The following is a 16,009-nucleotide window of genomic DNA, read 5'->3' on the forward strand; positions in this document are numbered from 1 at the left end:
AGAAGCCCTCCCAGGGCCCCGGATCCTCCTGGGGAGGCAGAGACTCAGGAGGCCTAGAACCCTGGCAGGTACAGCTGCTGGAGGAAGGGGCCCAGAGGAGGCACAAAGCGGCTTTTGTTCCTGCCCCAGCCCAGCGCCAGGCACTTCTGCTAATGCTGCCAGTTAGGAGGCTTCATTCTCACTGCAGACTTCCAGGGTGTGAGCCCAAAAGCAGGGTTTGTCTGGCCGAGACTCTAGGATGCGGTACCTGGGGTGGGAGTTGGAGGAAGTATTGGCTGCCAGATTGGACAAGGAGGGGATGAGGGCACTTCCTAAAGGGCACACGGGCAGCACATTATCACAGAGGGCAGTGCATGGTTATAAGGGACACGCATGCACACACGTGCTTTCAGAATGCATGTGTGCAACACAGGATGCACCTTCTAACGTTTGCCCAGCTATCCCTACACCCAGGAGTTTGCACTTGCCCTGAGCAGTCGTGTGCACCATGTACACCTATGCTGGAAGCCCGGTCCCCAGAGGAGCCCTGCCCTCCTGGTCACCCGGGCCCAGTGCTGGCTCTGAGCCCACTGGGGAGATTTAACACAGGCCCTTTGTCCCTGGGGATCAGAGTTGCGCACAAGGGGGTTTAGGAGCATTGAGACCATAATCCCCTCTGTGGGCGTACCCCAGATCTCAGTCTGCCAGGAGCCCGGAACAACTGGGTCCCCTTCTCCCAGCCGGGGCAAACGCTGGGCCAACTGGCATGTGGGTCAGGGGCAGGTCAGGACTGACATCCCTTGCCTCCCTCCCTGCTGTGCTCTGCAGCCTTAGGACAGCCGATTGAGGCCTCGGTCATCAGCACACTCAGAGCTGGTGGGCTCCTCCCTGCGGCCCCTCAGCAGGAAGCCCCTGCCTTGCTTGCTTGGAGGCTGGATCCTGTGTCCCAGGCTCAGGCTCCCGAGGCGGGGCAGGGGGTGCTGGCTCCCACAGGCGACCTCATCTGATGTCCCAAGGCCCCAGGAATCAGATGGAAGATCCTGCTGGGCAGGGTAGTGGGGAGATCAAGAAGGGAAGGGGCATTCTGTCCCAGTCCCAGGAGAAGTCCAAAGCTGGCCTTTGTGCCTGGTGGGGCTTCCCTGGTGGCTCAGATGGTAAAGAATCTGCCTGCAATGCAGGAGATCCGGGTTCCATCCCTGAGTTGGGAAGATTCCTTGGAGAAGGAAATGGCTATCCACTCCAGGATTCTTGCCTGGAGAATCCCATGGACAGAGGAGCCCGGCAGGCTGAAGTCCCTGGGGCTGCAGAGTCGGAAACGACTGAGCGACTTTCCCTTGCTTGCCTTTGGGGGGCTGTTGCCACACTAGGTGGCCCCCTCCGAAAGGACAACTTGGCTGTGCATTTCTGAAGCCCTCAATTCTCCGCCTTTACTCACTCCTTTAAAAATCTCACTGAATGCTCTAAGCAAAACATTTTTCTCCAGCTTTCTGCAGAGAAACTCAATACTTTTAATGGAATGCCAGGTAGCCCGGCCACACGTTTTTGTCTAATCTTATATGTAATTAAAGTCCCATTAGTGCAAGTGCTGAAAATAAAATAACCTCCACCCAAGGGTCAGGTTGACAGAGGCAAGATCTCCAGGTTCAGTTCCCCGAGGCTGCCCTGATACAAGTGCTTTTCCCCTGGTGTATCAGTCAGCCTGGGCTGCCATAACCGATACTGCAGACTGGGGGCCGGGGGGAGGGGCTCAAACAACAGAGGTTTATTTCTCACAGTTCTGGAGGCTGGAAGTCCAAGATCAAGGCTCCAACGGACTCAGTTCTTGGTGAGGGCTTGCTTTCTGGCCCAACCCACTGCAGGGAGTTAACCAGACTGAGGTTTTCTGAGAGCCTCTCATGAACCCCAGATCCACTGATTCCTGCCTACAAACCCCTAGACCCATATCAATGCAAGCCCATATCTGCCTACCTCTCTTTTTTAATTTAATCAACTTTTAAACTTTTGTCTGTTCTAGGTCTTCCTTGTTATGCGTTGGCTTTCTCTAGTTGCGACAAGTGGGGGCTACTCTGTAGTTGCGAGCATGGGCTTCTCGTTGTGGTGGCTTCTCTCGTTGTGGAGCACAGGCTCTAGACACGCAGGCTTCAGTGCGTGGGCTCAGTAGTTGTGACACACAGGCTTAGTTGCTCCCTGGCATGAGGTCTTCCCGGACCAGGCATCGAACCAGTTTCCCCTGTAGTCGAACTGGTGTCCCCTGTAATTCCCATTACAAGGTGGATTCTTAACCACTGGGCCATCAGGGAAGCCCCTGCTTATATCTTTGAGAAGCTTCAGCTCAGTTCGGTTGCTCAGTCGTATCCAACTCTTTGTGACCACATGAACCGCAGCACGCCAGGCCTCCCTGTCCATCACCAACTCCCAGAATCCACCCAAACCCATGTCCGTCGAGTCGATGATGCCATCCAACCATCTCATCTTCTGTTGTCCCCTTCTCCTCCTGCCCTCAATCTTTCCCAGCATCAGGGTCTTTTCAAATGAGTCAGCTCTTTGCATCAGGTGGCTAAAGTATTGGAGTTTCACCTTCAACATCAGTCCTTCCAATGAACACCTAGGACTGATCTCCTTTAGGATGGACTGGTTGGATCTCCTTGCAGTCCAAGGGACTCTCAAGAGTCTTCTCCAACACCACAGTTCAAAAGCATCAATTCTTCGGCGCTCAGCCTTCTTCACAGTCCAAGTCTCACATCCATACATGACCACTGGGAAAACCATAGCCTTGACTAGACGGACCTTAGTTAGCAAAGTAATGTCTCTGCTTTTTAATGTGCTATCTAGGTTGGTCATAACTTTCCTTCTGAGGAGTAAGCGTCTTTTAATTTCATGGCTGCAGTCACCATCTGCAGTGATTTTGGAGCCCAGAAAAATAAAGTCAGCCACTCTTTCCACTATTTCCCCTTCTGTTTGCCATGAAGTGATGGGACCGGATGCCATGATCTTCGTTTTCTGAATGTTGAGCTTTAAACCAACTTTTTCACTCTCCTCTTTCACTTTCACCAAGAGGCTCTTTAGTTCTTCTTCACTTTCTGCCATAAGGGTGGTGTCATCTGCATGTCTGAGGTTATTGATATTTCTCCCAGCAATCTTGATTCCAGCTTGTGTTTCTTCCAGTCCAGCGTTTCTCCTGATGTACTCTGCATATAAGTTAAATAAGCAGAGTGACAATATACAGCCTTGACGTCCTCCTTTTCCTATTTGGAACCAGTCTATTGTTCCATGTCCAGTTCTAACTGTTGCTTCCTGACCTGCATACAGGTTTCTCAAGAGGCAGGTCAGGTGGTTCATCTCTTTCAGCATTTTCCACAGTTTATTGTGATCCACACAGTCAAAGGCTTTGACATAGTCAATAAAGCAGAAATAGATGTTTTTCTGGAACTCTCTTAGAATTGCTGGGGTCCGGCATTCTTAGAGAGTTACTCTGTACACATGGCGTTGTTTTCTAGAGTTTGGAAGTGTCTAAGAGAAGCAGGTCCCCATGCTGCCCCACCTGCTTATCTTTCCTTCCATCTTTCTGTCCTTGAACTTGCCTTTTCAAACAGATTTCTGGAACAATGTTCAAACAAAACCAGGGTTACTTCCAGACGATGGAATTTAGGACATTTTTCTATTCTCTCTTCCGTTCTTTTTTGTACCACTTCCATTTTTTAAATAGGATTGTACTAATTTACAGAGTAAAAATGATTGTTCTTTTTTAAGTGGGATATATTTTTAACCTATAAGTTCTCAAAAGATATGAAAGTGGAGGTTCCCAGGGTCAGGAACAATGTGGAGAATGGGTTCTCTTACTTCCTTGGGGGGAGTGTACTGAGGACCTTCTCATGACCTAAAAATCTTACAAACATGAAGGCCATTTGGCTAAAACATTATGCCCACAGAAAAGGGAACCTAAGAAATGATGAGAGGGACTTCCCTGGTGGTCCAATGGCTAAGACTCCATACTCCCAACGCAGGAGGCCCAGGTTCGATCCCTGGTCGGGTAACTAGATCCCACCTGCCACGAATAAATGACCCTGCATGTCGTCACTAAGACCGATGCAGCCAAATAAATAAATGAATAGAAGTGATTGGGAGGGTGTGCCAAATTTATAAATTAAGGTTTTCCTGAAGATATCATTTTTAGTGACAGCAACTTTTCAACTATCCAGCACTAGGAGACTGATTACAAGTTTGGTTCTGGTGATTTTTTTTTTTTAAAGTTTCTTCTTTGAGCTCCTTTGATTGCCTTTTATTTTCTAACAAGAAGGCATTATTTTGATAATCATCATAAAGTTACTTTTACTTTGCTAAGAAGTCTGGTTCTGCAGAGCGATTTTCCCCGTTATCTGAACATTTGCCCAAGGTGGGGGCGTGATGAGCAGCCCCAGCAGCCCCACACGTGCTAATTCTTCAAGCCATGATGTGCTTCCCACTTTAAAAGGAAAAACAAGCCTTTTCATTAGTCAGATGACCTGGTGGCTCTGCCATCGGATTCTGTAGGGGAGAGAGAGATCTCCTGGAGGTGGACAGAAAGGGAGACCCCTGTGAAGAGGGACTCTGCAAGGGACCTGGGCAGCTGGTGAATGACAATGCGGGTGAGGGCGATGGGAAGGCAGGGCCCAGAGCTGTCACAGCGTAGACAGGAGTGCATGGAAATGAGCGTCATTTCACCCACCTCAATTTGCTGCATTTTCATCTACCGGCTGTATTTAGCAAAAGGAGAAAATGTCAATGTTGAGCCATTTCCTCACTTCTAGATAAACACCAGGCCGGCTTGAGCAGCCGGATCTCAGCTCACCAACGCCCCCTCGTGTCAGATGCGGTCCCTGGGAGGGACAGGTGCGGAAAGGAAATGAAATTGTGCTGGAGAAAAATCCACCTGAGAAGGGAGAAGCTCTCAGCTGGGGGGCAGGTCCTATGAGAGAGACAGAGAGAAAGAGAGAGACTCCAAGGGAACTGGGAAGATTCAGCCTGGCCCTAGAGACGGTGGGGCAGCATCTACACATCCCTTAAGAAATCCCTCACAAGTGACGGTTCTATGGTCAAGAAGTCTGGGAAATGCAACCCACTATATTTTCTCTTTCAGATTCCTGATGCATTTTAGCAAGTAAAAGTCATTGAAAAGTTCTGCAACAAAAAATTTTTTTATTATTAAACTTTTATTCTGAAAAACTATTTTCTTTATATTTTTAATTTTTATCTTTTTATTGAAGGATAATTGCTTTACAGAACTTTGTTATTTTCTGTCAAACCTTGGTATGAATCAGCCATAGGTATATCCCCTCCCTTTTGAACCTCCCTCCCATTTCCCACCCCATCCCACCCCTATGTTGATACAGAGCCCCTGTTTGAGTTTCCTGAGCCATGCAGCAAATTCCCATTGGCTGTCTATTTTACATAAGGTAATGTAAGTTTCCATGTTATTCACAACATACATCTCACCCTCTCCTCCCCTCTCCCCATGTCCATTAGTCTATTCTCCATGTCTGTTTCTCCACTGCTGCCCTGGAAATAACTCTTCAGAACCATTTTTCTAGATTCTGTATATATGTGTTAGAATATGATATTTATCTTTTTCTTTCTGAGTCACTTCACTCTGTATAATAGGTTCTAGGTCAACAAAAAATGTTTTTCAAAGATTTCACTTTCCCCAAAGTCTGATCATAGGATCCTTTTACAAATGAAGTCTATTCACAGCCCTGGGAAATAACATTCCATGGAACACATAGTTGGGAGCCACTGCTAAAATAGAGCCATGGCTGAGGAGGGCTGGGCTGTTCCAGAATTGATCTAGAGAAAGAGAAGTAAGGCGGTCATTCTGGTGCTCACACTGGGGCCTCGGGAGCTGGGCGTTCTCTTCCTTTCAAAACTGCTGGCTGGGTCACAGGGTGGCGATGGTGATGTTGGCGATGGTGGTGATCGGGGTGTCGGTGGTGATGAGAGCCCAGGAGCAGTACTTATTCCGGGTCTGTTGTTCAGTCACTCATTTGTATCTGATCCTTCTGCGACCCCATGGACTGTAGCCTGTAAGGCTCCTCTGTTCACGGGATTTCCCAGGCAAGAATACTGGAGTGAGTTGTCATTTCCTCCTCCAAGGGATCTTCCCAACCCAAGGATCGAACCAGCATCTCCTGCATTGCAGGCGAATTCTTTACCACTGAGCCACCAGGGAAACTTGCTTCTTCTATACCAGATATTGTCCTAAGCCGTTTATAAATTAACGCATTTTATTCTAACCATCTGTAGGAAAGATACAAATTGTTAGATATAAAAAATGAAGCTGAACTCATTCATAGCTGGTGGGAACATACTATTGGTACATCCAGTTTAGAAGACAGTTGGGTGTGTCTCCCAGGCCGCTGTACAATTTGTGACATGTTCAAATCAAAATAACACCTTCGGGGCCACCCACGGGGCCTCCCGATGGCCTGAGGGGGCTATTTCTTCAGATAAGAGGCTTCTTGAGAGGCCCATCAGTCTCAGGTGAGATTTTCAGAGGTTGATACTGAGGGGGGTGAGGATGGCGTGGTGGCTGGCTGCAGCCTGTTTTCCTTCTGAAGGAAGGGCACCGTCACCCAGCCCAGGGGACCCCACCTGAAGCTGGGCTGGGGGCTGGGGGCTGGGCTCTGGGCACCACCTCTGGCTCTGCCCCCAGCACCTTTCAGGGTTAAAGTGGGAACTTCCTCTCGGGGCCGGGAGGGGGTGCCGCCCGTGAACTGCAGAGCAGCCTGGGCGGGCCAGAGCCCGGCAGGCACTGTGGGAGACCTCCTCTCCCAGGACGGGGGTGTGAGACCCTCAGAGGCCATCCTAAAAAAAGAGGGGAGATGTGAATATTTCTTGGTTTTGTTCACTTATTTGTCGACTAGATGCCCTCCCTCCCAGCCATGAGAAGGTTTGTCTGGGTCACTTGTGGGCCACCAGCTCTGAAAGCAGAGATCACACCCCCACACCCACGCCCTCCCCTTTCCCAGGTCCCCTCACTACACGTGGCTACAGGGCAGGCCTGCCCATCTTCCTGGTATCGGCTCAGAAGCTCCTGGGCTCCACCCCTGCTGGCTCTACAGACTCCTGGCCAGGCCAGGCCCAGGTCCCCGTATGGGTCCCTAGAAGGGATCAGTGAGGGACACTGTGTCTCAAGGGCCAGGCCTGGGCAAACAGGGCTGGCAACATATCTGGGCCCTACTGCCCGCCTCCCAGGACCTTCCTCCTCCGTCCTGCCCTCTGCACCATCAGGGGACTAACTCTGGCCCCAGAGGGAGCTCCCTGGTCTTGTCTTCCCAGGACAACACTGGGTCTGACATGAGCCTCATCAGCCAAACCTATGGTTTTTCCAGTAGTCATGTATGGATGTGAGAGCTGGACCGTAAAGAAGGCTGAGCACCAAAGAATTGATGCTTTCAAATTGTGGTGCTAGAGGAGACTCTTGAGAGTCCTTTCATAAATGATCTTTCTGATCGAACTAACCTTGAAAGGGTTTTGTTGTTTGCAACCAAAACCCACATAGCACAGATGGGTGGACGATGATTTAGGAGTTAAGGAGTGGTCTTGGAGTGGATGGGACGCAAGTGTCCGTGAGGGTGTCCAGGAAGCCACCCGGGGCCACCGAAAGTGCAGCAAGGTGTCAACTTGAACATATACACTTTTATTAGTAAAGGGGACAGAAGGGGACTGGGCCTGACTCAGCAGATGGCCCCAACTCTCGGGGGCCATCGGCTGGGCTCAGGCCAGCTGTAGGAATGGCAGAGCCCAGAGCAGAGGAAGGAGCAGCAGCATCGGGCAGGGGTCCAGCCTGCAAGTGTCGTTTTGGGCCAGAACCTCTCGGATCCACATGTAGTGCGCACTGACATTGGTGTAGACACCCGGCCGGTTGGGCCTACCGCAGCCCACTCCCCAGCTCACGACTCCAACTTGATACCACAGCCCTTTCTTTTCACAGACCAAGGGCCCACCTGAGTCACCCTGGGGACCAGCATGGGTGAGTCCAGCCTGGGGCGGCACGGGAGGGGTGAGCAGAGAGGCCAGGAGAGCAGGAGGGGCTGTGGAGCCAGGCAGAGGGGGTGCAAATCCCACCCCTCCCCTCCACCGAAGTGAGCAAGCCTCAGTTTCTGCATCTGCAAAGTGGAATAGTCGTCCCTCCCCCCGCCCCCCAGGGTGGACACGAGGCCTGAATGGAGGGCAGGGACACAGGGTGCTTTCTGGCCGGGGCAGGGAGGTGGGCGACTGGGGTGATATGTGAGCTGGGGACGGGAGGGACACTCACAAAGCAGGAATCCTTGCCGCCTTGAGGGTCGCCAGCGCAAATCATGTCTCCCCAGATGTCAACGCGGAAATCGGGCATTGAGAACAGGTGATTACACATGGTCGTGTTTATGATCCCGACCTGCACTTCCTGGAGGGTGTAGGGATATGGCAGACCTTCCACGGAGTTGAGGGAACAGAGAAAGATGGCATCCTGAGCCTCTTCTCTGCCATCAGAATGGCACAGGCTATGAAGGTACGCGGTGGGGGGACCCTGGGGCACCCACAGTACCTGGGACATTGCCCTTGACTCCTCTGCTATAGCCCAGCACCCAGCACGTGGTGGGTGATGAACACACCACAGAAGGGCCTAGAGACGGGACAGGCTGTTACAGCTTCCCTCTCTGCAGCCTGCAGACAACAGGCCCTGCTCCAGCCCCTGGGGAGAGACCTTAGCACTCCGGGGTGGGGCTGGTGCAGCTGGGACGGTTTAGGATCTGCACAGTCCAGCGCCCAGTGCCTGCAGGCGTGGGGCAGCCTGGCGCTCTCTCTCTCCCCCTGCAACGCGCCTGCCCAGCCCGAGCCCAGAGCTCTACCAGGCGCTCCTGCAGCACCCATAGGATGCAGTGCAATCAGCCTCCATCTCGGGTAAGAAAAGATTCAGGAGGAAGGTCACCCTCCCTCAACCCCGGCAAAGCACCAGGAGCCGCCAGAGCCTAATATGAACCCATGCATGCTAAGTTATTTCAATCGTGTCCAATTCTTTGCAACCCCACGGACCATGACCCACCAGGCTCCACTGTCCATGGGATTCTCTAGGCAAGAGTAGTGGAGTGGGTTGCCATGACCTCCTCCAGGGGGTCTTCCCGACCCAGGGATCGAACCCAGGTCTCTTATGTCTCCTGCGTGGGTCAGCGGATCCTTTACCACTAGCACCCCCTGGGAAGCCCTGATATGAGCCCAGGCCTGTCCAAAGTCTAGACCTGAATCACCTCCTTGTCCTGCAGAGGATGGTGACCCCATTAACACTGGAAGCTGGTGAGGCAATTGTTTCTCGGCTGCCAGGCGCTCTGCTAAGCCCTCATGTAGGAATGCTTTTAAGGCTCGGAACTACCCTCTCTGGTAGGAATTATTATTACCTCACTTTACAGATGAGTAAGGTGAGGCAGAGTGAGATGAAGTGCTTTGCCCAAGGTTTCCCCACTAGTACAGAGTATATCAGCTCTGAGGATGGGGTCAAGAAGTCACCTTCTACCTGTCGGACTGAGGGTTCAGCTGGCGCTGGGTGTAATTGCCTGTCAGCTGGGGGAGGGGCAGTGTCAGCCTGGCTGGGCCCCTCAGCTCAAGGCCATCCAGCCCTTTGGGCCCAAGAAGTCTACACTGAGGCACTTTCTCCAACCCCCTGGGGTGCAAGGAAAGGACAGGGCAGGTCTCCAGTCGACTCCCCTCTCCTTGCTGGCAATGCCAGGTGTGTGGCTGGCTATCCTCTCTGGGCCAAGGAGCCCTGGCTTCTCCATGGATCCCCAGGGCCTGGGAAACGCCCCATGCCTCTCTGGGCTTCCTCATCTGTAAAGCAGGCATAAAGATGCTCCCAGCCTCTTTGGCAGGTAGACTTCAGAAAGAAGAGAGTCCTTGGAGCCCAGAACCGTGCTGGGACACACAGTACACCAGGGGAGCTTGGTCTGTCACGGCTGCTGTGGTTGAGGGCGAGGCAGGGCCACGCTAGGCCCGGGAGCAGCGAGACCGGCGGTCTAATCTGTGAGCCCCTCTGGGGGGCCTGGGCCCAGTGGATTCAAGGGACTCGTGGTAAGAGAGAAATGGGTGGCAGCTAATGGCACCCCACTCCAGTGCTCTTGCCTGGAAAACTCCATTGGCGGAGGAGCCTGGTGGGCTGCAGTCCATGGGGTCGCTAGGAGTCGGACATGACTGAGTGACTTCACTTTCACGTTTCACTAATGCCAGCACATGCAGCCCCGCACAGACTGGATGGGAGCAAGGCTGGAGCAAGGCTCGAAGTTTCAAGGAGAGAGAATGAATGAGCTGGCACTCCAGGATGGGAGGGCTCCCCCCTCCCACCGCCCCTGTCGGTGCAGAAGGGGTGGGGGAGCTGGAGTGGGAGGCTGGATGGAGGGGGTGGGGGGAGCACCCTGCTGGGGTAGAAAGAAGGGTTTCCTGAAACACACACACACCCTCCCCCCACAGCACCCAACAGACACCCAGCAGGCTGGGGGTGCTAGCCTGGGCCTTCCTCTCTGGTTTCTGGCTCACAATCTCCGGAAGAGAAGGGGAGCTTAGGGTACAGAAAGCCCTGCCCTACGGGCGAGGGGCAAGAGTGGAGAGCCAGCGTGGGGAGAACACTGAGCAGGCTGCCCGTGGGAGGCTGGCGCAGCTGGAACCAGCAGGCGATGACACTGCCACCCTCGCCTGGCCCAGACCCATCTGTCCCCACACTCACTCAGCTCTTCTTCGACGTCTCCCCAGCCGGTCACCCAACAGTCACTGCTGTTCTCAAACTCGGAGATGGAGGCCATGACACAGATGGGCTGGATGTACTTAGTGTAGGTGACTGAGGAGGACAGCTTCACCAGGGCGATGTCATACACCGGAGCGCCCAGATAGAAGGGGCTCAGGAAAATCTGGTCCACATAGTACCGGTTGTAGTAGGCTTGCAAGTTCCAAATGGATGGTGCGGCTGACAGCTCCCCAAACTGGACTGACCAGTGAAAGGGATTTCGGTTGCTATCAAGGGAGGAGAGAGCCCTCAGGGGTCTTCAAAGGGAGGGTGGGCCACCCCAGCACGCCTGGGGCCGCTCCCTAAGATCGCCGGGCCACTGCCCGACTCATCCCGGACACAGGTCCTCCTTCCACAAAGAGGCCAGGGTAGAAATGGGGAGAGCCCCGAGCCCCAGCCAAAGTCCCACATCTGGGGACTTGGGGCAGGAGGGTGCCTCCCCTGCCAGCTCACCTGGCCAGTCACTCAACCACCTGTCGCCTCCAGGGCCCTCCTCTTAAGGGGACCAGCAGGTTCACGGGGGTCACACAGGCTGGGCTCCACACAGCTTTGGGGACCACTGACCCCACCAGCTGGGCTCGTGTCCAGCACTTACCTCAGCTCATTCCTCCCCCAGGGGGCACACCTCCTCTGGGAGGTGAGGTGAGGAAGGTGGAGGCTGGAGGTGCCATTTGGGGACAAACGAAGCAAGAAAGAGAACAAGACACACAAATGTTCCCGAAGAAACCACATAGGGTTTCCTCCAGGAGCGCCCTGGGGGCCTCTCTCCGGTGTGGAACGGGCTGCAGCCCAACCTGGGGCTCAGGAGCACTCGAGGGCAGCGCCCACGTGGGACATGGGCGCGCTTCCTGGCACAGACCCGGGACGCAGGGTAAGCGGGCCCCCTTCCCCCAGACTCACTTTTCAAAGCAGTGCGCAGCCGAGAGCGCCCAGCGGCGGTTGAGCAGGCTCGCTCCGCAGAAGTGGGAGCCCCACAGACGCAGGCTGCCCTGCCACGGCCACTGCCCAATCTCTGCATCCTTTCCACCCACTATGCGTGTCGGCATGACCCGTTGGCCACAAGGCCCTGGGATGGACAGACGGACACCAGGCTGAGCTGCGGGAGCCAGGCTCATCCTGTCCACCCTCACCCACTGGGAAGGGAAGGGGCTCCCCGGGGAACCGCGCGTCCTGGGGTCCTGCCACCCAGGAAGCGTCGAACGCTGGGGACCCGCCCCACGTGGCCCGAGGCCGCCCGCCCCGTCCTGCCCGTCCCCGGCCCCCCGGGGCCCATCAGTTACATGCGAGCATCGACGAGTTCTGAAAACCTGGAGTGGGGAGAGGGAAAGCTGAGGCGCCCTTCGCGCTCGGGCCCACGAGCCCTCCGCGGGGAAGCGCCTCCTGCACGCCTTACCTGGAAGCAGCAGGTCCTTGTCCCGAAAGGCTGGGGGCAGGAGACGAGGTGAGCTCGCCCCTGCCTCCTCGCGCCCCAGCCGCCCCCTCACCCCGGCTCGCGCCCGCAGCCCTCGCCCGAGCTCACCCTGCTCGGCGATTTCGATCCGCGCCAGCAGCTGCGCCAGCAGCAGCGCCGCCCCGTGCGGGCGCATGGCCTCGCCCCCGGCCGCCCGGCGCCCTCTCCGCTCCCGCCCGCTCCAGGGCCCCGCTGAGCGCCCCCTGGGGGAGAGGCAGCCGCGGGAACCCTGGCCGCCCTCGCCAGCCCGACGACCTCGCTGGTCCAAGGTTTGTTTGGGTACCTGGGACGTCACAGTGCCCGGCTTTGAGCTTGTTACTGGGACTGGTCCTCAACGACGTACCTTGCTATGGCCCGGGAACCGGTGCGAGCAGCCGACCCCTCTCTGGTTCGCCACGCTGGGGGCCTGGCCGCCCGCTGCTGCCCTCTGTACTGGCCGCTCCTTCCTCTAGAAAGGACCGAGGACCTGGCCTACCGTCAGGACTCTCGTGAAAGCAGAGTCCCAAGTCCTCACTGAGTACCGATTGGGGCCGGGCAGTGTTGGGCTGAGCCGGGAGGAGAAGAACCCTCACAAGCCTCTCCTGGGAGACTGGTGGTCTTGGGTCTCGTCCCACTCTCTGCGGGCCTCAGGCTGGTCCCCGCGTGTGGCCCAAGCTGCCCCCTAGTGGCAGGTTCCAGCCCTTTTGGTCACCCTCTGGGTGATTTTCAAGTTGAAATCGCCTTTTACAAACGTTCTTACCTGGGTCCTACGGGGAAGGAAATGGCCAAAAAAAAAAAAAGGAAGAGGGAAACATCTCTGGTTATTTATTCCTGTGTCCCTGTGACACTACAGACAGGAACCTGGGAGGAACCTGTGCCTACTTGGTGCCGCTCCGTGTGCACCAAGTGATGAGTCCCCATTGGCATTGGCTTTTGGGCAGGGGTCCCTCCAGGCAGGAGAGGCAGTCTGGAGTCTGGACTTGCAGGAATATCCCAAGCAGGTGGGCACCTTCGGGGATACTGGGCCCTGGTACCCTCAGCAGGGCCCAGATGGTGACTCTAAGGGAAGCAGCCGCTGCAGGCCAGAGCAGGCAGAGCAGGGTGTTCTTGACCTCAGGGCACATTGGGGAGACATGGGGGACGTGCCTGGTGCTTGGGGAGCGTGGAAGCTTCTCCAGAGGTTGAAGCTGGGCTGGCAGCACCCCTCCTGGACTTCACACACTGCAGAAGGGGCAGCGGGCGTGGGCTCTGGCTGGTGGGCTCAGGGGCACACTGTGTGCAAAAAGGGGTAAGGTTTCCCCAAAGAAGGTCCCCTCTGTGGTCTTTGTTACCCAGCGCTTGTGACTGGCCAGTCCCCATGAGCTTCCCGGGTCAAGGCTGAGTGCAGCCCCTTGCAAGAGATGAGGCACAGTGCCAGCACCTGCCTCCCCCACACCCAAGGGACCGCTTACACAGGTCCTGCCCTGGTCCTTGACAATGGTCCCAGAGCTCTCTCCTCCTCCTGACCACCTATCTGCCTGTCCCCTGCCCCAGCTGTCCTTTCCTGGTGAACACCAAGCTTGCTCCAGCCTTGGGCTGGCTTCTCTCTGTGGACTTCTCTCCCAGATGGTCACAGGGCAAGCTTCTTCTGAGCCTTCAAGTCAAGCCCATATGCCCCCCAATGACTGTCCTTCTCACTGACCTGTTGTATTTCCTTCCTGAAAGTGAAAGTGTGTCGGGAGCCGCGTTAGGCATTACTGACAAAACGGAGGCATGGCCCCAACTCCCTCTCCTTGTCCCGCAGGCACAGACCCGGGATAAAGGAGTCAGGCTTTGTGATTCTGACTTGTTTTTTCCTCTCCTTGGCTGAGTTGACTGAAAAGAATATTAAGGTGCTTATTGTTCTTGAGAGGAGCATGAGAAGGCACAAAGCCTTCTGCAGCTGTGCTCAGAGAATAATTCATAAAGTGAATCACTGACATTCATTCAAGGACCTTTACAGAAGAGTGTTCCAGGATGAGCACGTAGGCCACAGCTTGAGGCCATGGGAGGGATTGCCATCTGAAACCTATTTGTGAGGAAAATGTTTATGGCAAAGGAGTTTGCTGAATTTAGGGCTTAGGAATAATTAAAATAGTTAGAAGCTAAAGATTTAAGGAATGCTGTAATGTTAGCATATTTTACTATAGCTTACAGAGATTAGGAATTTGGGAGATATTAGTGGTTAGAAACCTTTTTAGAGAAAGTGAGCTCAGGATACTAGGGGCAAACAGGATTTAGAAAGATAAGAAATAAACTGAGGAATGTGGTATGCAGCCCAGACATTAGCATGAGTTACTGTGCATTCACAAGGACACATGAGACGAAGTAGATAAGAGAATCGCTGAGGCAGGAACTCCTTTTGAGGGGCAACAATGATTTATGGAGACAACAAATCTGGGTCGGGGGAACTGAAAATGTCAAATCTCTGACCTAATGCTTTTGTAAAAGTATAAAAGAGAATCTTAAGTTTGAAATAAATATGCAGTCCAAGAAAACTGAGAGGCTGCATCGTTACTTGCCGACACCACCCATCCCTTCAGGTTGATTCCCTGGCTGCTGGAGCTGGACTCCGGCAAAAGTGAAGTTGCTCAGTCGTGTCTGACTCTTTGTGATCCCATAGACTATAGCCTACCAGGCTCCTCTATCCATGGGATTATGCAGGCAAGAGTACTGGAGTGGGTTGCCATTTCCTTCTCCAGGGGATCTTCCAGACCCAGGGATCGAACCTGGGTCTCCTGCATTGCAGGCAGAGGCTTTATAATCTGAGCCATCACGGAAGTCCATTTCCTTCCTAGAACTTAGCGATATCCAAAATGATCTTGTTCTGTCATTTGCATGTGTAGCTGTCAACTGCCTCTAGGGACTGTATGTGACACAGCCGGTGAACGTTCAAGAAATTGAAAGACTGATGGAGGTCCCAAAGGACGCCCACTCCTGCCTCCTCTCCCTGCACAGTGTCAGCCCCCTGCCCCTGCCTGAGGTCCTGCCCTGTACTCCCTACGCCAGTGGCTGGCTTACATTTCTCCAGCCAGTTCTCAGGCTTCCCTGGAAAGATAGGGGCTGGAGAAAGAGGAAAAGAGATACGGAGCAAGCCCAGGGGATACCCTGCTGGTCCAGTGGTTAAGAATCCACCTTCCAATGCAGGAACCCTGGTTCCCTGATCAGGGAACTAAGATACTGTGCAGTGCCGCCAAAAGATTAAAAACAAACAACAAAAAAGTACCTATCTTGGATTGCCCCTCACATCGGCCTAGCCTGCAGGCAGCTCCCCCTCCAAGGGGCTCCTTGGGTCTCTGAGAAGCCCCAGATGCTTGCGTGTGTGCTCATTCTCAGTCATGTCTGACTCTGTGACCCCATGGACTGTGCCCCACCAGGCCCCTCCATCTGTGGGATTCTCCAGGCAAGAATACTAGAGTGCGTTACCATTTCATTCTCCACCCAAATGCTTGATTTAGGCCAAAATCATGCTCAGTACTGCATTATTGCTTTTTCATTTACCTGATCTCTTGATTTCTGAGAGGAAAAAAAATGTGGATTTATTAGTTCCTTGAATATTTAGAACATTTTTGTCTTATTTTTATGTATAACGTCTTTTGTTTTATTTTTATTATTTCAAAACAAAAATTGTTATTGGGGTATAAAAGCTCATGCCTCTTATATCTTTTCAGGCGCTTGTAACTCTTACCAACGTAAAATACCCCTGTGGCTCATAGCTCATTCTCAAGACTTTGAGCCTTGGGTTCTATTTTATCTGCAAGTATCTGGTGCGTGATCATCCACAGCCACTTTTATCTTGCTTG

The 16,009-nt window shown here is 53.8% G+C and overlaps 1 protein-coding gene across 1 annotated transcript; it reads right to left on the reverse strand.

Moving 5' to 3' along the window:
- Nucleotides 1-7,640: 7,640 nt before the first annotated feature.
- Nucleotides 7,641-12,464, reverse strand: LOC138429792 (testisin-like). The gene is made up of 7 exons (XM_069571521.1): nt 12,279-12,464; nt 12,153-12,182; nt 12,040-12,066; nt 11,660-11,825; nt 10,703-10,986; nt 8,270-8,424; nt 7,641-7,968 (listed from the first exon to the last, which is right to left on the reverse strand). Exons 1-7 carry the CDS (start codon nt 12,343-12,345, stop codon nt 7,729-7,731), a joined length of 969 nt encoding a protein of 322 aa, XP_069427622.1. The 5' UTR covers nt 12,346-12,464; the 3' UTR covers nt 7,641-7,728.
- Nucleotides 12,465-16,009: the final 3,545 nt, after the last annotated feature.

Source organism: Ovis canadensis, chromosome 24 (genome assembly GCF_042477335.2).
Source record: "Ovis canadensis isolate MfBH-ARS-UI-01 breed Bighorn chromosome 24, ARS-UI_OviCan_v2, whole genome shotgun sequence".
In the NCBI taxonomy this organism is placed as follows: Eukaryota; Metazoa; Chordata; class Mammalia; order Artiodactyla; family Bovidae; genus Ovis; species Ovis canadensis.